Source organism: Canis aureus, chromosome 29, assembly GCF_053574225.1.
Source record: "Canis aureus isolate CA01 chromosome 29, VMU_Caureus_v.1.0, whole genome shotgun sequence".
Lineage (NCBI taxonomy): Eukaryota > Metazoa > Chordata > Mammalia > Carnivora > Canidae > Canis > Canis aureus.
Genome location: NC_135639.1, coordinates 11955656 through 11977968, shown reverse-complemented (window position 1 = coordinate 11977968; position 22313 = coordinate 11955656). Strand labels below are relative to the sequence as shown.

The 22313-nt window shown below is 38.4% G+C and overlaps 1 protein-coding gene and 2 non-coding genes across 3 annotated transcripts in view; all 3 read right to left on the bottom strand.

Annotated features, from left to right (window-relative positions):
• Window positions 1–22313, bottom strand: part of EIF3A (eukaryotic translation initiation factor 3 subunit A) — a 36221-nt gene that overhangs the window by 5843 nt on the left and 8065 nt on the right. The window contains exons 5-19 of the mRNA XM_077877448.1: window positions 21324–21523; window positions 18998–19206; window positions 16289–16460; window positions 14384–14488; window positions 13904–14002; window positions 12400–12516; window positions 11973–12158; window positions 10734–11081; window positions 10289–10393; window positions 10087–10200; window positions 8341–8463; window positions 7466–7619; window positions 6727–6911; window positions 2135–2223; window positions 823–1484 (exon numbers count right to left, since the gene is read on the bottom strand). Of these exons, the coding sequence (XP_077733574.1) occupies window positions 823–1484; window positions 2135–2223; window positions 6727–6911; window positions 7466–7619; window positions 8341–8463; window positions 10087–10200; window positions 10289–10393; window positions 10734–11081; window positions 11973–12158; window positions 12400–12516; window positions 13904–14002; window positions 14384–14488; window positions 16289–16460; window positions 18998–19206; window positions 21324–21523 (2868 nt within the window). The remainder of the gene's footprint in view (window positions 1–822; window positions 1485–2134; window positions 2224–6726; window positions 6912–7465; window positions 7620–8340; window positions 8464–10086; window positions 10201–10288; window positions 10394–10733; window positions 11082–11972; window positions 12159–12399; window positions 12517–13903; window positions 14003–14383; window positions 14489–16288; window positions 16461–18997; window positions 19207–21323; window positions 21524–22313) is intronic.
• LOC144301524 (small nucleolar RNA SNORA19) lies at window positions 12855–12983 on the bottom strand. The gene has a single exon (XR_013368334.1). It is a non-coding gene; the product is annotated as a small nucleolar RNA SNORA19 (small nucleolar RNA).
• LOC144301525 (small nucleolar RNA SNORA19) lies at window positions 14144–14273 on the bottom strand. The gene has a single exon (XR_013368335.1). It is a non-coding gene; the product is annotated as a small nucleolar RNA SNORA19 (small nucleolar RNA).

Here is a 22313-nt window from a genome sequence, read left to right as displayed (position 1 = left end):
CAAAAGAGGGTAAAAGAGAACTCAGGATCTCTAGCTTATACGATCAGATAGATGGTGGCGTCCCCAGAGAGATGCATGTGGGTGTGAACTGTTTCGAAAAGTTGAATGTGACAGACACTTCTAGGTAGAAATGTGCTATGTGCAACATGCAGCTGGAAACATGGTTCTGAAGGTAAGAAAGAGGTCATCTGGAGAAGACAGTAATGGAAATCACAAACTTATATACAACTGCTCAAGAAAACTAAAATATGAAAACATGAGCAGGCCCAAGACTGAGGGGAAAAACTGAGCTCTTCCCATAAGCATAATCCCACAGTTGGAAGAACAGACAACATTAAGTCTATTTTTTCATTATCTACACGAGAAGGCTGGTCTAGGACAGAACCTGAAGAATACCCATACTTAAGGAATGGGCATGGGAACAAGAACCCTCAAAGAAGCAGTCAACAGGCAGAAGGAAAACAAAGCACGCATCACTAAAGCTGAAAAGGGGGTGAAGTTATTTAACTTTTGGTGTGTGGGATATGGAAGCCAAGCCCCTAACATAAATATCACTGCACAGATATCAAAGGGAAGATAAAAGACCAGTTTATCTGGAAACTAATAATAGTCTCATCAAAGTCATACCTACATTAAAATTTAATTTTTTCCAGCAAAGAACTTTTTATTAAGATTATCAAAATATAATTATTTGAGATGTCTCATTTGAAATAATCTACAGAAGTTATTAGCTCATATGAAATTTCACTTTCTAGTTATAAAACACATCAAGCAGATTTTATAAAACATCTAAAGCTGGTTTTCTGAATACCAGAATTTTACCTGGCTTGACAAATGGTCTCCAGGGACCAGGTCTTGAGTCATCGCCCCTTCTGGGAATCCGATCATCATCCATGTTTCTCCAAGGCCCCCGGTCATCATCTGCACCGCGCCTGGAAATTCTGTCATCATCAGTACTCCTCCAAGGTCCTCGATCATCATCCAGCCCACGCCTGGGACCCCGGTCATCATCCATGCCCCGCCTGGGACCCCGATCGTCATCAGCATTACGCCAGGAAGATCGCTCGTCATCTGCACCTCCTCGCCGTGGCCCCCGGTCCTCATCCATCCCACGTCTTGGTCCTCTGTCCTCATCAGCTGTTCGCCAGCTTCCTCTGTCCTCATCCAGTCCTCGTCTAGGTGGTCTATCATCATCCGCATGACGCCAGCTCCCCCTATCTTCATCACCAATTCGTCTGGGAGGTCTATCATCATCTGCATTGCGCCAGGAAGGCCGGTCATCGTCTGCCCCACGGCGAGAGAACCGGTCTTCATCAAGACCACGTCTAGGACCTCTGTCATCATCCATGCCACGCCGGGGAATGCGATCGTCATCTGGTCTAAGAGAAGACTCTCTTTCTTCCTCATCCCCCAAGCGCCTTGGTCGATCTTCTTCTCTTCTATGAGGCCTCTCCTCATCCCGCCCCTCTCCACGTCTCCACTCCCTACAGATCAACAAGCCAAACATCTTTAAGAGTCCATTTTCTTAAAAAGCACATGCTATCTTTGGGAATTACTTCAGTCCCTTTTAAAAAACCTCTTCAGCCTAAAATCATTATTCCTAGTCCTGAAGGAATATATGCTATTAATAAAAAATAATACAACATAAAATCTTACATCAATAGCTAAATAAGCAAACAACTTCCTTAAACAAGTCTCTTAACTGGACTTGTATATAAGAAGTATCTAGGCAAATTCTCAATCTAGTACCTATGAACTTTCAAAACTCCGTATAGGACTTAGGACCAGCAACTTTGCTTATCATGAGCAGTCCCTTTCAAAGAATGGTTCAAATTATTTAACAAATTTAAAGGAAAATGAAAATAGGTTCTAGAACTGTTCATTCTTATTATAATCTCAATAGCACTCAACTAGGGAACAAAAAGGTTCTGAAGCATATATTTGTCAAAATTTTTAGAAATCAGTAATTACAGCCTTGTTGAACTATGAAAAACATTTCAGTAACAGACATGCACACAACTCTTCATGGTTGTCCTTTCCCCATCTCCACAAAATAAACCAAACTTAAAAACTGCTAATATGGTATTAATAGGACCTATGACTAATTGATACTATTTTCCTTAACTCTACTTACTTCTCTGGTGGGCCTCTTCTCCACTCGGAATCTACTTCAGGTCCTTTTCTCCATGTGCCTTCTGAATCTCTATCTCCCCAACGAGAGTCCTACATTCACCAAAGTTAATGTGAGGCACTAATTGGCAACACTTATTACAACTACTGGTATTACCAAATGTTTTTGCACTTATTCCTTAAATAAAAACACGTTTCAAAGTAGTTGTTTTTTTTTTTTTTTTTTAACCTTAAGTCAGAGTGACAGTACACTGAAACTGGCATTCTCGTGTATTTTGAGTGGTTTTATAAATCAACCAAATACCACCTAAAAACAATCTGGCACCCACTCATCCCCTGAAAGTATTGAAGTATCTAAAGATATCCTCTGACCTCAAATTTTCTTTTTGAGATTATGTGAAAAAACCTGTGTCCTAAATGTACATCACAGTGCCTCCTAAACAGAGGTGGAACACATGAAATGTCAAACGCGGGATGGTTCAATTAACAGTTACTTCCCCCCCCCCCAAACAAAAAACAAACAACAACCAAAAAGAGTTACTTCCCATTTCAAAATACTATGTTGTCATTAAACATTATGGAAAGGGTGTGGGGAGATAAACACTCTTAAAGTGGAAATGTAAAATGGGGTACAACCTTTGGAGTGAGCAATGCACACAATGTTAATCACGAACACCTCTGACACAGCTCGATTGCTCCTACAAACATAACCAAGGCTACAATCAGCAATTGAGAACACTCTGGAAAATATGGAACAAGACCTAGGCCAGGGGTGGAAGGAGTAAGAGAATAATCTAACAAAGCTAACAATCTGAAGTAAGAGAGTAAGAGGATCTTTAAAATTTAAGTGTTTTGGAAACAAAACCCTCCAATAACTACCATAAAAAGCAGTGAAGGGGGGCAGCCTTGGTGGCTCAGTGGTTTAGCACCACCTTCAGCCCAGGGCCTGATCCTGGAGACCCGGGATCGAGTCCCATGTCTGGCTCCCTCATGGAGCCTGCTTCTCCCTCAGCCTGTGTCTCTGCCTCTCTCTCTGTGTGTCTCTCACGAATAAATAAATAAAATCTTAAAAGGGGGGGAGGGGAATCCCTGGGTGGCTCAGCGGTTTAGCACCTCCTTCAGCCCAGGGCGTGATCCTGAGAGTCCCAGGATCGAGTCCCATGTGGGGCTCCCAGCGTGGAGCCTGCTTCTCCTGAGCCTGTGTCTCTCATGAATAAATAAATAAAATCTTAAAAAAAAAAAAAATCTTCTCTAAGGTAAGTAAATTGCACCCTCTGACTAAAAAGGCACAAGCGCCAAAAAAAGGTTAATAATAAAGACTACATACTTAGGTGACTAAACACAGTTTCAGTAAAATCTTCACACTCCCTTTACTGCAAGAATAAATTCTGAAAGCTCCCAAAGATTAAAACAGAATTTACAAAAGTAATAAAACCAAGACTATTATCAAGATCCTCTCCCATCCCTGAGAGCATGATCTCAAAACTTGAGAGAAGATTCTGAACTGACCAAACCATGGCACAATTTTTCAACTGTGAGAAAAAAATTAAAACCTCTTTTTGACACAGATACAAAGACAGCCTGGGGGAGGGGGAAGGAACTGAAAGGATACACAGAACAAACAAAAACATATCTACAAAGAAAAGATGATACAGTATAAACATTTGAAAGTAAATATAGTGTTTGCCAGTATGGTTGTACAACTGCTACCTGAGTCCTATATAGATAACATGTTTTATTTTTTTTTTTTAATTTTTATTTATTTATGATAGTCACAGAGAGAGAAAGAGAGAGAGAGGCAGAGACACAGGCAGAGGGAGAAGCAGGCTCCATGCACCGGGAGCCCGACGTGGGATTCGATCCCAGGTCTCCAGGATCGCGCCCTGGGCCAAAGGCAGGCGCCAAACCGCTGCGCCACCCAGGGATCCCCAGATAACATGTTTTAATGAGCTGGAAGTAAAAATACCCTGCTTACTGCAATGAAACAAAGTAAAGGCATGCTCAAAATTTTTTGTTCAGAGAAGAGAGTTCTCAAAATCTACAGTCTGTGAAGTTTAGATTAAGTTTAGGAAAAAAAAATAGATGGTAATCACAAATAAAATAATAAAAACTACTGAGAAAGTTCTTAAATTTGGCTTAAAGAGGTAGCAGAAACATAGAAATAAAAACCTCCAAACTAAATGTTAAGAATAAAACCAGGGATCCCTGGGTGGCGCAGTGGTTTAGCGCCTGCCTTTGGCCCAGGGCGCGATCCTGGAGACCCGGGATCGAATCCCGTATCGGGCTCCTGATGCATGGAGCCTGCTTCTCCCTCTGCCTATGTCTCTGTGCCTCTCTCTTTCTCTCTCTCTCTGTGTGACTATCATAAATAAATAAAAATTATTAAAAAAAAAAGAATAAAACCAAATAGTCACTGCCATGTTAAATGCGAATAGATAAATCTAAAGACTCCAACTGAAAGGGAAGGGAGGCACAAAAGGCTGAAAATGAAAATGATGAATAGATTTGCAAAAAACAAAAACAAAACACACACACAGAAACCCATAATCCCAGGTTTAAATTACCTCCCTTTCTTCAGAAGATGAGGCTCCCATAAACTAATGGAATGTGGCGAATTAAAATAATACAGCAGTTCTGAGTCCATACATAAAACACACAGAACTTTGTGCCCAACAGAAAAAGAATACACATAACATCATATTTTAGGACACAAAGGGAAAATGTATTAAATTCCAAAAAATCAGAAATCATACAGGCCAGGGGTGCCTAGGTAGCTCGGTAGGTTAAGCATTTACTCTCTGTTTCAACTCAGGTCGTGATCTCAGGGCTGAGATGAGATCACACCAGACGGGGCTCAGAAGGGAGATGGCCTGATCCTCCACACCCGCCGGCAAGGGCGTTCTCTCTCTCAAATAAATTAATTAAAAAAAAAAAAAAAAAAACATGGGACGCCTGGGTGGCTCAACGGTTAAGCATCTGCCTTCAGCCCAGGGCATGATCTCGGAGTCCTGGGATCGAGTCCCAAATCGGGCTCCCTGCATGGAGCCTGCTTCTCCCTCTGCCTGTGTCTCTGCCTCTCTCTCTGTCTTTCATGAATAAATAAAATCTTAAAAAAAAAAAAAAAAAAAAACCCACACAGGCCACATTCACTGGTTAACAGAGAAAAATAAAAATTAACAGAGTAGCAAAATAAGAAATCTAACCATGTATGTCTTAAACAGAAATTAAATGAACAGGTCCTCCAATAAAGAGAACTGACACAGGTGTGGCAGAGATGAATGGAAAAGACAGGCAAGAAATTCTCCTGATACTCACCTCTTAACTTCGAAAATAAATACCTTGTTTAAGGGGGAGCATAAGCACATCCAAGATACCGAACACACAGAAACACGGTAAGGCATAAAACTAGCTCAGAATGGCTAGACTACAGGTGATTAAGAGGAAAATGGCAACAGATGAAGGTGATAGAAAACAGCAAACCAGACAGGTCTGGATTGCTAAAGCAGGTTTTACCTTTGGCAAGTACAGAGTATTAATCAAAGGAAGGTGTGGAACCCAAGAGCAGGTATAATGATCAAATATGCATTATGAAAAACAAAAAAACAGGATATAATGTAGAAGGTCTGAAACTGGGGAAAGGTTATAATCGGGAAGAACAAAAAATAATGCAGGCAAAAGGAAATTCTGAATTAACAGAAAGGGCAGGGAGGAAGAGATTCAAAACTCCATGATTAAAAACAAAACAAAACAAAACAAAACAAAACAAAACTCCATGATTGGGGCACCTGGGTGGCTCAGCGGTTAAGCACCTGCCTTTGGCCCAGGGCATGATCCTGGAGTCCTGGGATAGAGTCCCACATCGGGCTCCCTGCATGGAGCCTGCTTCTCCCTATGCCTGTGTCTCTGCCTCTCTCTCTCATGAATAAATAAAATGTTAAAATAAAATAAAAAAATAAAAAAACTCCATGATTAAGTGGGTAATGGTGCCACCAATCAGGAGCGGGGATTGGAGACAAAGGAGATGGGGTGGGGGGGACACAGGTCTATTAAAGATAAATATTTAAAAAATAATAAAATTAAAAATTAAATATTCAGAGCAGCATTTGAATCACTTGGGAATACTGTTAAAATGCAGATTCTGTTCAGGTTTGACAGTGGGCTAGAGATTCTCTAACAGTCTGGTGAATATTCACTGCTGGTCCACCAGACCCATCTTTTGAATACTAAGGACTTAAGAGAACTCATATCATCCTCTGAATTCACAGCAACCCCCTTCGAGGAAACTAGAATAGTCCTTCTTCCATTCACTAAAGAGTGTTTTTTTGTCAAATACTGAGGTCTTAGAAGATTCATTCTTACTGAGAGGCATTCTAAACAGAAGCCTAAAACACAGCTTTGCTAACGTTTAAGTCTAATCATCCCCCCTTTAGGAAACTATCTTTGGGAAGACCAAGTAATACCAGAATTTAAAAGAGATGAATGCAACCAATTCAAAACACCAAGCCCAGACGCTGACACATGTACGGAGGTATATGGATCATGCAAAAGAACTAGGTGACAAATACATCACAAAAACAGAGTAACTTCTATATTCACCTTTCTAGAAAGTGGATCATCACCAAGTCTTCTCTCTTCCTCTCTACGTCGTTCCCTTTCTTCAATTTCCAGCTCTCTTTGGCGTTTTTTCCTTTCTACTTCTTCTAATTTCTTGACTCGCTCCTGATACTCTCGTAGCTCTTCCTCACGTTTTGCCCGTTCAGCACGCTCTCTCTCTTCACGCTCTGTATAATGAAGTAGGGTTATCAGGTTAGTGTGCATTCTACTGGCATCTTTCCCTAGTGCTAGGTCTACTTTGCTGGTGCAGCATGAGGTAAAAGGAAAAGTCTTTTTAAAAACTTTAAGTACTTTATAATCAAAAGATATTCAAGTAAAACAAGTATAATTATATCACCCAACATGAACAGTTTTGTAATGACAAAAAGATACCAAAATCCCTCCCCAACTCCTTAGCACCTGGGATTTCCAGATAAAGGATCATTTGACAGACTACAGCTGGCACATGTTCCTCAATATATGTTACTACTACATAAGAAAGTGATAAAAATTAAAAGGTGTTATTTTTAAAACACCAAAAATTTGGAAATAAGCTGGTAAAGGACATAACGTCCTCATCTACAACAAACTTCAGATAATTAAAAGTTAGGTTTTAGTTAGTTGCAGATAAGAAGCCAAAGATCCTGGTTCCTTGTTCCTGTATTTTCTGAACATAATTGCTATAAACTGAGTATCAAACCGGTTGCCTTATACTACACCTCCAATCTTGGCCTATAAATACCTTTTAGCATTTGTTCTTCTGCCCTCCTCTGTTCCTCCTCTTCTTTTTCTCTGTGGTAGGTTATTCTGCGCTCTTCTTTACGTTGCCTTTTACGTTCTTCCAAGCGATTATGCCTTTCTTCTGCTAATCGTTCCTCAAACTGTTTAAGTTTTTCCTATTAATAGAATGGGTAAAAAACAAAAGTCAAAATTCTGCAAAAATACACACTACTTACATTCAAAAGTTTACAAAAAAGCACAAGTTTTTTGAAACCACAGGAATCAACTTTCAAGTACAAAAATTTCCACATGGTGGCGCCAAAGTGGCTCAGTCCATTGGGTATCTGTTTCTTGGTCTCAACTCAGGTCATGATCTCAGGGTTAAGAGATTGAGCACCACCCCCCTCATTGGGCTCTGCTTTGGTGTGGGTGGGGGGGCCTGCTTGAGATTCTCTCTGACCATCCCCACCATAAAGAAATGAAATCTTTAAAAACTTCCAAATGACTGTGGAGTTTCTTCATATCTCAAATGCTTTAAATTTTAAATTGTTGATCGCTATTTTCTACACCCAGTGGGTTTTTATACAAAACAAACTGAAGGACTAAATTAGAATTTAAGTGCAGGACATTTTGATCTGCCTTTTTCCTTTCTAAATCAAACAGTAAACAAAAGCAAATTTTATGCAGTCCACTTTCACCTTCAGAAAAATTTGTTTACAGCAATGGTTGACTGCTTAATAGCCTAAAAAATATTTTCAGAAACTTTCTATTAAAATATTATTTGAACAATCACTATAAAATGTCAACTCAAGACAGAATGTACCAACTGTGTTAAAGAACCACCTTAAGGCAAAACTAAAAAGCTCATAAATGTTTTCCTGAAACCAGTCATTTCACCTCATAAACAGACTGTCGTGCAGCCTTGAGTCGCATCACAAATAAATCTCTGTCTTCAAGCATCCGTGACATTCGATTCTTATGTTCAAGAGCCTTTTCACGTTCTAGTTGCATGGTGGTAATCTGCAAGTACGTAATATAAAGTTAAATTTCAAAGCATTTGTTATCTGATTAGTAATTTACTCTTAATTCCTGACATATTCCTGAAGAATGACAAGCAGCTCCTCTGCCCCTTCTATCATGCCACAAAAATGGGAGGGTTACTATCATCTATGCCCACACATATTCCTAGGAAGGCAATCAGGGACAGAAGACAGAAGGATAAAGGACCCCTGCAGTTTCTCTGTTAAGAACTGTTTTTATTTAGGCCCAAAATACTGAAATTTTTTATTAAAGAAAAACTATAACATAGACAGTAACACAAAAGACTTCATGGTAATAATCACTATGGTTTAATTATAAAAAATATTTTCTCCCTTAAAGAAAACTAAAGGGCAGCCCAGGTGGCTCAGCGGTTTAGCGCCGCCTTCAGCCCAGGGACTGATCTTGGAGACCTGGGATCGGAGTCCCACAGTCAGGCTCCCTGCGTGGTGCCTGCTTCTCCCTCTGCCTGTGTCCCTGCCTCTCTCCATCTCTTTCATGAATAAATAAATAAAACCTTAAAAAAAAAAAAAAGAAAAGAAAACTAGAGATTAAGATAGGGTGCACCACTGATTTAAGTAGGCTATTCCCTTTGCACTTTAAGGGGGAAAAGGAAGCTTTCGGGATAGTCTGTAGCAGATCATCTCAAGTATTTTACCTGGTCTGCATGCTTGTTTCCCTAATTGTCTATGTTATCACAAAAATTCTAACTTCTGAAAAAAATGGGAGAAACTGGCAAATGAAGCCCAGAAAGATAACTTAATTGGAACAAGAGGCTGCATTCTCATACCACAGTCCCCACAGTTGTGCTGCCTGTAGTTATTTTCCTTTTCTTTTTTTAACCAGAATGGGGCCACTAGTTTTTAATCACAAATGTGGCCACTATAAGCACTTGAAAACCTTGCTTTTCTTTCATTATATAAATATATTATGTATACTAGCAAAACATCAAAAGGAACTGCCTAGTCATGAAAGACCATGTACTATCCGACCCCATTTACATAAAAGGTCTGAAAAATAGGCAAATCTATGGGACGCCTGGGTGGCTCAGTGGTTGAGCATCTGCCTCTGGCTCCAGTTGTAATCCTGGAAGTCCAGGTCAAGTCCGCATCAGGCACCCCAGGGGAGCCTGCCTCTGCCTAGTCTCTGCCTCTCTCTCGAATAAATAAAATCTTTTTTGGGGGGGGAGGGCAAATCTAGAGACAGAATGTGACTGCTGGCTGCAGAAGGCCAAGGTGGTGGGGGAGGAAACAGGGGGTCTTTTGGGATATGTTCCAAAATTAGATAGCTGTACAATTCTATACATATAGAACTGAACTGTACAGTTTAAATAAGTGAACTGTATGTATGGCATGTGAATTATATCCCCATAAAGCTGTTTTTTTAAGTAAACATTTCAGCTGCCCTTTATATTTTACAAGTTTCATTGTTTAATCTCTTGTGAATTTCAATCTGTCCATCAATCTGTTAGTATACAGCCACTAAAGCGCCATTCCTGGCAAGAGAACACAAAATAATAAATTTTGAAACTGTGGCCCCATTACTGACAGAGGATTTAATTATAGCTTACAGGCTACAAATGTTACAGGTAATCAGAAACCTTACTCTTTCTTCTTCCTGTTGTTCCCACAGATCCATGTCTTTAATCCTCTGTTCTTCATAAGCACTCTTTATCAATGGGATTTCCTCCAAGCGTTTAGCTCTTTCAAAATAGTCAATCTGGACGACATGAAAACAAATATAGTTTAAAAATTTGTTTCAGTTAATCTGGCATGTTAAAAGTTTACCAACCGGTTCTTTCATCTACCTTCTTTTCTTGATTCTTCAGGCGCTCCTGAAGTTCCTTCTTTTCTTTCTCCAGCTGTTCAACCTGTTTAGCCATGATGAAATCTGGATCCAATTCTTCAAGATCCTGAAAAATATCACAAATGCACACTAATAAGAATATAAAAGAAATGTGTATGGAATAACATTTTCTAAAATCAAAACGTAAATTACTTTTTATACAATGAGTAGATGCTCACAATGGATAAACTTGGGCAATATAAAAATGCTTTACGATAGCCATATTTCTGTTTCAATATATGTTAAAACCTGCAGAGCCATTAAAAACAAATGTTTTACTTCACAGATGAAAAAATCAGCCGTACCAAAGAAGTGAAAATAACCAGACAAGCCAATGTAATCAATAAACAGTAAATGACTATGCTTCTGAGATGTAGATCAAAGTTAAGAAGTAATGTGTTACATACTTCAATGTCAATATCTTTGAATGCTTTGGCACCCAGTTCTGTTTTCTTGATCTGCTCCAAACGCTCACGAACAGTTTTCTTTTTGATTTGTTCATGTTCCTGTAAGATGCGCTCTTTCTCCCTCTCCTTTGCCTCCTGTCGCAGCCTCTCTTCTTCAGCTTTCCGTACTTTCTGGAGCTCAGCTTCCCTCTGCTCCAGTTCTTCCTTCTCACGCTGAATATTCAGACTTTCAAGGCGCTCTTTTCTTTCCTCAATTGTCTGACGGCGAGCCAGGATACGCTGATGCTCTTTTCGTGAATTTTTAAGGTACGCAGTAACAGCCAACTGATGCTGTTCTTCTTTCTCTTGCTTCAAAAACAAATGCGTTTAAAAATTTTTTTTCTGTGACACATCATGGTTATTAGGCATCCAATAAATTACTAAATAACCCTGATGCATTACCCATACAGGTGTCTGCTTTAAGAATAGGAGATGATGTTATTCGAGTTACTAGTTCCCAGCATCAAAAACTATGACCTATATAGTCTTCTATTAATAGGAGTGATGTAGTTAAAGAACCTTTGTTAGTCAAGTTTTCTCTGCAACAAATCTACTTTAAAGTAAGCAAGCAATAAAATAAAATAAAATAAAATAAAATAAAATAAAATAAAATAAAATAAAATAATAAAATATAAAATAAAATAAAATAAAATAAAATAAAATAAATAAAATAAAATAAAATAAAATAAAATAAAATAAAATAAAATAAAATAAAATAAAATAAAATAAAAGCATGCCAGGGATCCCTGGGTGGCTCAGCGGTTTAACGCCTGCCTTCAGCCTGGGGAGTGATCCTGGAGTTCCAGGATCGAGTCCTGCGTCAGACTCCCTGCAGGGAGCCTGCTTCTCCCTCTGTCTGTGTGTCTGCCTCTCCCTGTGTGTCTACCATGAATGAATGAATGAATGAATGAATGAAGTCAGCAAGCCAAGAAGAAATCCTAACAGAGCACACAGATAAGAACTTAACCAAGAAGGAAAAGCCCAAGAAGCACAGGACTCCCTAAAGAGCATGGAGGTGGGGGTAAGGGAATCCATCATATGCAGAGCAGGTGTAACACCCATACTAGCAAATACAACTGAATAGGAAATATATAATAAACCAATTTTCTCAGACATCATCTCAAACAAACCTTTTTGCACAAGACATAGCATAATGGCCCCTCAAAAATTCTGTAGATAATTTTTCTCAAAGATGCATACCAGTATATGAGCTGGCTTAATGACTTCAAGCGCCTTTGCAAGTACTGAGGACATTGCTGTTAGCTGATTTCTTATCTGTTCCGAAGGCATGCTTTGCAAATGAGGACCAATTGGAGCATCTTCTCGAGTAGCATAATTCAAATCAGATCCAAAACTAAGGGTCCGAGAAGTGTGGTCAATACGAACCTTTGAGAATTAAAGGACACCGTCAATAGTTGTATCTATAAATATGAGATACTCTAGAAATGAATGACTTTTGATAAAAAAAAAATTTCAACTGAGACAAAAATTAAGAATGTTAATTACAAAAGCCAGAAAATTGATTCAGTACAACTTTAAAAAGATGTCACTGAACCAAAAGCTGACAAAGGGTATATGTTTTTTAGTCCTTAAAGGCCTTCCACCTAGTATCCCTTCCAGCACATACCTGCAGGTCACAATGCCTGGCTGCATCGACTATAGCCCGTTCCAGTTGGAAAGCATCAACAAAAGGAACCAGAGAAGTCAAACGAGAAAATTCAATGCTCTGATAAATTTGTGCCACCTGCATAAGAAACACAAGGTTAGTAACAACAGCTATCATTTGACATTTTTTCACGCAGTCTTACACAAGCATGAGAAATAGAAATTATGCCCATTTCTCAGAGACAGGAAACTGAAGCTCAGAGTAAATGTTAACACTACACTGCTGGAGCTGGAATTCCAATTCAAGGCTACCAATCCCAAATGCTATGCTTTGAATCATCACAGTATAACATTCCTCAGAAGCATAATACTTTCAAATCCTAGTTTTATAAAACAAAAAGCCCTGAATGGCCACATATTTGTAGATAAAGACTTGCTACTTACCTAATTCATCTGAACACTTTCAATAAATTTGTTATGTGTCTGAAGGAGACTGGCAGCATTACCATTTAGTTATACTGCTAATTAACCTTCAACTATTTGTATAGCACGTAAGAAATAACACTGCTCACATATACAAGAAAAGCAGGTCAATGAAATGTGCACAAATACTCCAAGTGAACATATCATAAAAGACCCCTCCCAATGAAATAAACGGAAGACAAAACAGGAACATTGAAGCCGTATCATAAACCATAATCTTCAAACTTACATAAATCATACTAAAATATTTTTACCAGTATTTCCTTTGACTAACAATAAGTAGTGTAAAAGAAAAGGTTCTCCAATCACTACTGGTAGTATTCATTAATTCAATCTTTTTTTTTAAGATTTTATTTATTTATTCATGAAAGACAGAGACAGAGAGAGACAGAGAGAGAGGAAGAGGAAGAGACACAGGCAGAGGGAGAAACAGACTCCATGCAGGGAGCCCGACCTGGGACTCCATCCCAGGTCTCCAGGATCATGCCCTGGGCCAAAGGCAGTGCTAAACCACTGAGCCACTGGGCTGTCCCATTAATTCAATCTTAAAGAGCTATTAAAGCTTTAAATGTGTAAGCTCTGTGACTAATTCCACTTCCTAGACTACAGAAAGCCACAGAAGTATGCAAGAATACATGTATGGAAATATTCACTGCTGCAACATTTTCTAACAGCAAAAAAACCCCTAGAAATACAGACTTCCATCAATAGAGTCTGAATACATAAATCACAGTACCCTTTAGACAATGTTAAACCACGTAAGTATTAAAAGGAGTAAGACCTAAATGGCTAAAGAGGAGAGATGTACAAAGTTATACAATAAAGGAGGAAAAAGCAAACTGCATAGAATAATTGTTTTTCAAATCAAAGACAGACTAATTTTGGCAAGGACAGAATTTGGTGAAGTGTTCACTTCTTAGGTGATGCTAAAACTTTTTATTTTTGTGATAAAAAAAAATCAAGGGGAGAAATTCCTGTTCTAAATAAAACACTCATTTAAAAGTGTCTACCTGAGGAAAAAAAAAAAAAAAAAAAGGGTCTACCTGCTGCAGAAGACGGAGTATGGTATTGTTTTGCAGCTGTGGAACATACTGTTGCAACTCTGGTTCCTTTTCGGGTTGTTCCCTAACCCAATTTAGAACCTGTAAAATCCATTACATTGAAAGAGAATTACATTTTCTAAATAACACTCAAACATTTGTGAAAATTTCCAACATTTTTTAAATATATAAAAGCATCCCACAGAGAAGGGAAATACACATGTAATACAAAGCTATATCGAGACTTGTCTGAAGGTGACTGACAGCAATGGCTACATTAGTCATGCTGCTAATTTACCTCCAAAGATTTTATTTAGCACATCAGAAATATCTTTTCTCTTGACATAAAGAAAAAAGACAATGAAATGTGCACTGAATTAAAACATATAGGGAAATTCTTCTCTCTCAATATAAATACAATCTGAAATAGCAAAAAGGCCAGCTATATGGTAGCATAAACAAAACTAAAATACAAAGTCTTACCTTTGTGACTCTCTCACAGAGTTTTAGTGGGTTAAATTCTACTTCCAGCCAATTGTAAAGGTCTTTCACTTCAGGGACAACATACTGCAGTACGTTGAATCTGACCTACAATAAATAAAAGGTTTAATTAACTGAAAGGAATTTTCCAAATAGATTTCCAGTTGAACTGAATGTAAGTAAGGAAGATTGGAAATAGATTGGAAATCTAGAAAATGTCTGAAAAACCAGCCTCAACCCTTTAAATTTATCAGAGGAATTTAAAGGAAAACTACATTTGGATCTCTAACCCCAAATTATGCATCTACCTAGAGTAAAAAGGTCTCCAAGAGCTTAATAAAGACACAAAAACTCCTAAATCATGATCAATAAAATATTTGTAAAGACAACCCATAAGGCCAACCTAATGTACTGGTTAGAATATATTTCTCACTAAAATTTATAATTGGCTTTCTGCACTAAGAACCAGTTGCTGGGATCCCTGGGTGGCGCAGCGGTTTGGCGCCTGCCTTTGGCCCGGGGCGCGATCCTGGAGAACCTGGATCGAATCCCACATCGGGCTCCCTGCATGGAGCCTGCTTCTCCCTCTGCCTATGTCTCTGCCTCTCTCTCTGTGTGTGTGACTATCATGAATAAATAAAATCTTTAAAAAAAAAAAAAAAAAAAAAAAAGAACCAGTTGCTAATGAAATTGGGGGCATACAGAGAAATACTGTTTTACAGATAAGGTTGTTTTTTAAAAATGACCACAAAGGGAATTTGCCTTACTACTATAATAGAAAAATATCATAGGAGAAAACTACTTAGTTCTTAACCAAATCTGCCAGAAAAGTAAGGCCTTTTCTCTAGCAACTGTCCCCTTTTTTTTTTTGCTGGTCTCAAAGTAGTTTACTGGAGGTCTTATATTACAATAACTACTAAGTCAGATTACCGAGTCAGACACCCTAAAGTCTAAATCCCTTTAGGTGTTACTTGCCTAGCATATGATAAACTTCCACTAACTGCAAAAGTCCATCAGCATAAAACACCATAAAGGTACACTAATTTGGGATCCCTGGGTGGCGCAGCGGTTTGGCACCTGCCTTCGGCCCAGGGCGCGATCCTGGAGACCCGGGATCGAATCCCACGTCAGGCTCCCGGTGCATGGAGCCTGCTTCTCCCTCTGCCTATGTCTCTGCCTCTCTCTCTCTGTGTGACTATCATAAATAAAAATAAAGTTAAAAAAAAAAAAAAAAAAGGTACACTAATTTTAGGTTCTATATTCTAAAACTAATTATTGTATGTAGTGGGTACAATCTAGAAACTATATATATATATTTTTTTTAAGCTTTAAGTAATCTCCACACCCAGTATGGGACTCAAACTCACAACCCCATGAGATCAAGTCACAGGCTCCTCTGACTGAGCCAGCCAAGTGCTACTAGGTAGGAATCTGCATTTTAAAGAATACTTCACAATTTCATTGCATAGCACGGATCAAGAGCCACTACATTAGTAACATAAAATGAATATTTAAAAAAGAAAACACTGGAAATCGTTTCACTGTCCAGAATCAAGCTTAATTTACCTCACACTCTTTCGTATACTGGTCACCCTACTTCTACCATTTGTCAGCTCGATTAGTTTTCCTGCAGCCCTCTGAAATAAGGCCTGAACCTTCTTACCCACCCTAACTTTTTTTTCTGAGTGGTCCACATTATCCCTCAAAGGTAGTCCAACTCTTATTTGCTACAATGAATTTAACTCCAGCCCACTCACCACAGAGAAATCACCTTAAAAGAACACTGTGGTGACTTATACCTGCAGTTCTAAAACTAGTCCATCCATCAGAACCGCCTGGCACAAATAATAAAACCTGACCATAAAGCCTTCTATTCTGAGCTTGAAGAATGCTCGAACTTATACCAACCATATCGTTTATAAGGCCAATTCGTGTTGGTGGGGCTTGAAGACCGAGCAATGTTGCAAGGCGACGTTGTTTTTCTACTATAATGCCATCCATATCCAAAAGTCGAGCAATATCAGTACGCTCAGGGGTAATAGGGATGGAAAGAGTGGCCAAAAGGACTCTGGTAGACATTCTGCAAACAAAATTATGCATCTGTTAAATTTATAAATATTTGTCACCTGATAAAAACACTTTAACTGCCTGGTAAAATACACCAGTGACAATATGTATATCACCTTGACAGACTATATTCATATATGTTATTCATCAAAGCATTAGATGAAGAGAAATGGACTGTACTAAAATACTTGGGAGAATCAGAACTTTACCCACCCATTTACTATTGTCAGTATTTCTCAGCTATAGAAAAAGACAGGATTTAAAATGTAAAATATAGATACATTTTATACCTCTATTGTTTTCCTTAGAAAAACAGGCAGCTTTTAAAATTAAGGAGAGAAAAAACAAACAAACAAAAATAAAATAAAATAAAATAAAATTGAGGAGAAAGTGACAGTTAAGAAAGGGAAAAAACTTACAAGGACCATTAAGTGAATACGATGGGGGGGGCATGTGTGGTGAGACTAAACCTTAGCTTCCTTAGAACATAAGAGGGGAAAAAAAAAAAAAAGAACATAAGAGGAGGGCAGCCTGGGTGGCTCAGCGGTTTAGCGCCACCTTTGGCCCAGGGTGTGATCCTGGAGACCCAGGACTGAGTCCCACGTCGGGCTCCCTGCATGGAGCCTGCTTCTCCCTCTGCCTGTGTCTCTCTGCCTCCCTCTCTGTCTCTCATGAATAAATAAATAATATCTTAAAAAAAAAAAAAAAAGCTAGAACATAAGATGAAAGTCAGGTTGAATTCAGAGCACCATAGGACATTAAGGAGAGTGTGCTGTGGAGCACAAGGGTCAAGAGTTAGAATCTCAGCTTCACCATTTCCAAGACTGGCACCTAAGATAAGATACTTAATTTTCAGGAGGCTATTGTAAAGATCAAGCAACATAATGTACATAGAGCTAAACAGCCTGATGTTTATTGTTATAATACTGTTATCACAGCACTTTCTAAAGGGATGGTAGAGGGCTGCTCAGGTGGCCTAGCAGTTTAGCACTGCCTTCAGCCCTGGATGTGATCCTGGAGACCCAGGATCAAGTCTCGTCAGGTTCCCTGCATGGAGCCTGCTTTTCTCCCTCTGCCTGTGTCTCTGCCTCTGTCTGTCATGAATAAATAAATAAAATCTTTTAAATAAATAAATAGATAAAAAATAAAGGGATGGTACAGAAGTACCTTAAAGGAACCAAGTTTTTTAGTCTCAGACATGGATTACATAAAGGACAGTGAGTGACATAATGAACACTGTCCTTAGAGTTTCAAAGAAAATATACTAGGAAAATTCATTCAGTTGGTTCCATACATTGCTATAAAGCTAAAAGAAAATTTCATCTATATAATTCTACCAGAGGCCAAAATAACATAGTCTACAAAGAGAAAAAAAGAGTGATGTATGAGCTTCCTGAATCCAACTGAAACATTTAAAAAACCAAACACGATGGGTGCCTGGGTGGCTCAGTCAGTTAGACATCTGCCTTCGACTCAGGTCATAATTCCAGGGAGCTGGGATCGAGTCCCACATCAGGCTCCCTGCTCAGTGGGGAGTCTGCTTCTCCCTCTGCCCCTCCCCCTGCTCACGTGCACACTTTCTCAAATATATTTATTCATGAGACAGAGAGAAGGCAGAAACATAGGTGGAGGAAGAAGCAGGCTCCCTGTGGGGAGCCTGATGCAATACTCAATCCCAGGACCCCGAGATCACAACCAGAGCCAAAGGCAGATGGCTCAATCACTGAGCCATCTAAGTGCCCCAAATCTTTAAAAAATTACTAAAAAAAAAAAAAAAAAAGAAGACTGAAATAGGCTACATGTTTTATTAAAAAAAATAAAGTGATTTTAGATTGCTAGGTTATAGACCCCTTTTCTGTATTCAAACACACACTCAGGTTTGTTTTTTTTTTTTTTTTTAAGATTTTATTTATTCACTCATGAGAGACATAGAGAGAGAGGCAGAGACACAGGCAGAGGGAGAAGCAGGCTTCATGCAGGGAGCATGATGTGGGACTTGATCCCAGGTCTCCAGGAACATGCCCTGGGCTGAAGGCAGGTGCCAAACCACGGAGCCATCCCAGGATCCCCTCAGTTTTATTTTATAATCAGGAGGGGAAAAAAGACTTGATAGCATTTATTTTTAAAGTTTTCTTACTTAAAAAATAAATAAATAAATAAAAATAAAATAATAAAATTTTCTTACTTAACCTTAGACTAGATTCTAAATACTGTATACAGATAGAAAGCTCATACCGTAACACTAATCTGATTTTTCTCAATCAGGTTTCTGGAAGAGGTAGTTATCAAATGACAGTTATTGAAGACCAAGAATACTACCAGAGAACTACCATGTCTGGAGACATTTCTGACAGTCAGAAGTGGAAGAATTGCTACTAGCATCCAGTGGGCAGACTAGGAATGCTGTGAAACATCCTAAGTGTAGAGTCCCCCACAAAAGTAAATTATCTGGCCCCAAATGTCAGTGGTGCAGAGGTTGAGAAACACTAACTTGGAACCATACCATTTAAGAAGTTGTTTCATAATTTCAATATTACCTAACATTCTTACCTTTGCATCTCTTCTTGTGTAAGATTCTTTCTCATTTCTCTGGATAGATGGTAAAGACGATGGAGTGTAGATGCATGAAAAAGAGCATTTCCAGATTTCCAAAACACAGTTGAGACTTTATTATAGTAATTTGCCATCAACTGAGGTTTAGGTGGTTTTTTAGACAAGGTGAATAGTCCATGAATATCTTCCACAGCTTTGAATGCTTCCTAAAATCAGTAATGTAAGTTAGTCACTGTGTTCTAAATGATAATTATCGAATCCAAATCTCTTTATGAAAGCTAAAACACAAAATATTGACTAAAAAAAAAAACCACAAAGTAAAATCCCTTTGTGTGCTTCCTTTTATTCACCTACAATACCTGATATATTTCAGAAAATTGCCTTTATCACAAAAATACTAAACCCTCAAATTTCTTAGAATTAGATAGAACAGACTTAAAAAAAAACAAAAGTGCACTGTCCTTTCTGCCACAATGTGTGATTCCACTCAGTTCAAAATGCTGAACTTCAGCACTGATGCTTGAGAGAAGCTTTTCAAGTAAATAAGGTGTATTTGAACCTTATTCAATTGGCACCTTATTAATAGGTGCCAATTGATATAAATGGAGGCTTTTGCTTTCTTTGTCCCTTTTATGGTAGTAGCAGGGTGAATTTTGAGGTGGTGCCAGATATCTGTAAGAATATATATCTGTCCCATAGAGAATTTTGTAAAATTCAATTTATTCAGTCTTTCTACTAGTTAACTAGCCCCAGCCTAAAACATAACATAATTAGATAAGCTGGAACTATCTCGACAGCTTTGTCAACGGTGCTTTAACTTGCAAAGGTTATTTTTAAATCCCATTCTTTTGACTGTCCTAAAGATGTTTCAAAGTATACTTTTAGGGATGCCTGGGTGGCTCAGAGGTTGAGTGTCTGCCTTTGGCTCAGGTTGTGATCCCAGGGTCCTGCAATCGAGTCCCACATCAGGCTCCCTGCAGGGAGCCTGCTTCTCCCTCTGCCTATTGTGCCTGCCTCTGTCTGTGTCTCTCGTGAATAAATGAAATCTTTTTTATTTTTATTTTTAATTTATTTTTTTATTTATTTATGATAGTCACAGAGAGAGAGAGAGAGAGAGGCAGAGACACAGGCAGAGGGAGAAGCAGGCTCCATGCACCGGGAGCCTGATGTGGGATTCGATCCCGGGTCTCCAGGATCGCGCCCTGGGCCAAAGGCAGGCGCCAAACAGCTGCGCCACCCGGGGATCCCTTTAAAAAGTTTTTTAAAGTTTATTATCATCACACTACTTAGCAGAATATATAGAAAAAACCTGGAAAAACATAATACATAATATAGAGCTATTTGAGTAACAAGATAACAGATGAATATTTTCTTTCTACTTAACCATTTGTTATATAATGAGTGTGTCTGTCTTCTATAGAACCTTTTTCCTCATTATTTCATCAGGTAGTGTTTTAAGGGTGTCCCTACAGAAAGGAAAATACTTTGGAGAGCAGGAAATCACATTTTCACTCAGCTGGAAAAAACCAATCCTCTTCCTCTATAATTTCATTAGTTTTTTTTTTTTTTTTTTTTTGGCCAAACATATAAAAAGGTTCAAATCAGGATGAAAACGTCTTTTTGGAATTCTTGGCATAAAAAGCCCAAGTAGTGGACACACCTCTCAACACCACTGAGATCTCCAATGTAGGCCCTTTTCTGTGCATTTACTAAGCCAAAGCAACACTAAGATATCTAGGAGACAATCTAATGCAGGGTTTCTCATACATCCGCAGTAAAGGCGACAAGTTTTTTTTTTTTTTTTTAATTTCCAACCTACTGCCAGCATTACTTTTATGAAATACAGCAAAACTATGAAAAAAAAAAAAGACAAGCTCAGTTTTTCTAAACAGAGTAAACATAAAATTACCATGAAATTGTTACCCCAAAAAACAAATTAAGTAAATTAAAAAAGAAAACCCATCTTTAGTAAATGCATACATTCTCCACTATAATCATTTCATCCTGGACCAGTAGATATTTGGTCTACCAAACATTAAACATTAAACCATATTTTGAGCAACGAGGATTATTTTATATGGAAAGCCACCAGGTCCAAAAAAGATTACCTGATTTGGCCCAGATTTCACAGCAGGCAACTAGAACCAAAATATCCTGAGACTGCCTGTCCAGAACTCTTGGTTATCCATTGGACAATCTTAAATTTCTCAGTTATCTAATTGACATTATCCAATAATAATCAAGATGAAGATACTTATTAAAGAAAATAAAAGTACTCTGGGTTATTAGGACTACAAAAGACAGCAAACAGTTCACAACATACCTGCCATAACTCCATACTGATAGCACTGTCCAACTGCACAAGCCTGGTTTCCAAATGCATGGACTGGCTTTCTGGATTATTAAGATTGATTGCTGTACTTTGATTATGGTGGCGTTGAATCTGTGACAAGTGCATTCTCAAATTGTCACACAGCTTACGGAATTCAGCCTTACGAGTGTACTGGAGGCAGAATTTGAAAGCTATAGACATAGTTTATAAGATATATTAGGTACTTTCCAACATCAAGTATGTGAATAAGGTTTATTTCAAATATTAAAATCAGTTATTTTAATAAGATTTACCAAAATTATAATCAATCAGTCTTTAAAATGATCAGAGTCCTCACTCACTTAATCATGTATCCAGACCATCTTTTGAACATAGCCCTGGCCTAGCTAAAATTTGATTCTGGGGATCTAAAAAAATTTACAAATGGAAAACTATCCAAATTAAGGTATAGGAGAGACTCACCTTTCAAACACTTAACCACTTCAAATCTTAAAAGAACAAAAAAATCCTAGCCTAAAATATAGCCTTGCTATCTAACAAATTGTAGGCTTATGTTAACCTGATTTCAACTGTGTACTATATGTGTACCCTAACTACTTGCTCTGTCATTAAAATAATTTTCTGCTGGGAACCCTGGGTGGCTCAGTGGTTTGACGCCTGCCTTTGGCCTGTGGTGTGATCCTGGAGTCTCTGGATCGAGTCCCGCATCAGGCTCCTGGCATGGAGCCTGCTTCTCCCCCTCTGCCTGCGTCTCTGCCTCTCTCTCTCTCTGTCTCTCATAAATAAATTAATCTTTTTTTAAAAAAATAATAATTTTATGCTGTCATATATGCAATAACAATTGTTTCAAAATACCTTTGCTCTTAAAATATATGTGCGTGTGTGTGTATTTCAACAGGCCCAAAACAAAAGGACGCAGCTTAACTTCAAGTTTTTACATCAGTAGATATCAAAAGACTCAAGTTTACTTGTGTTAAATGA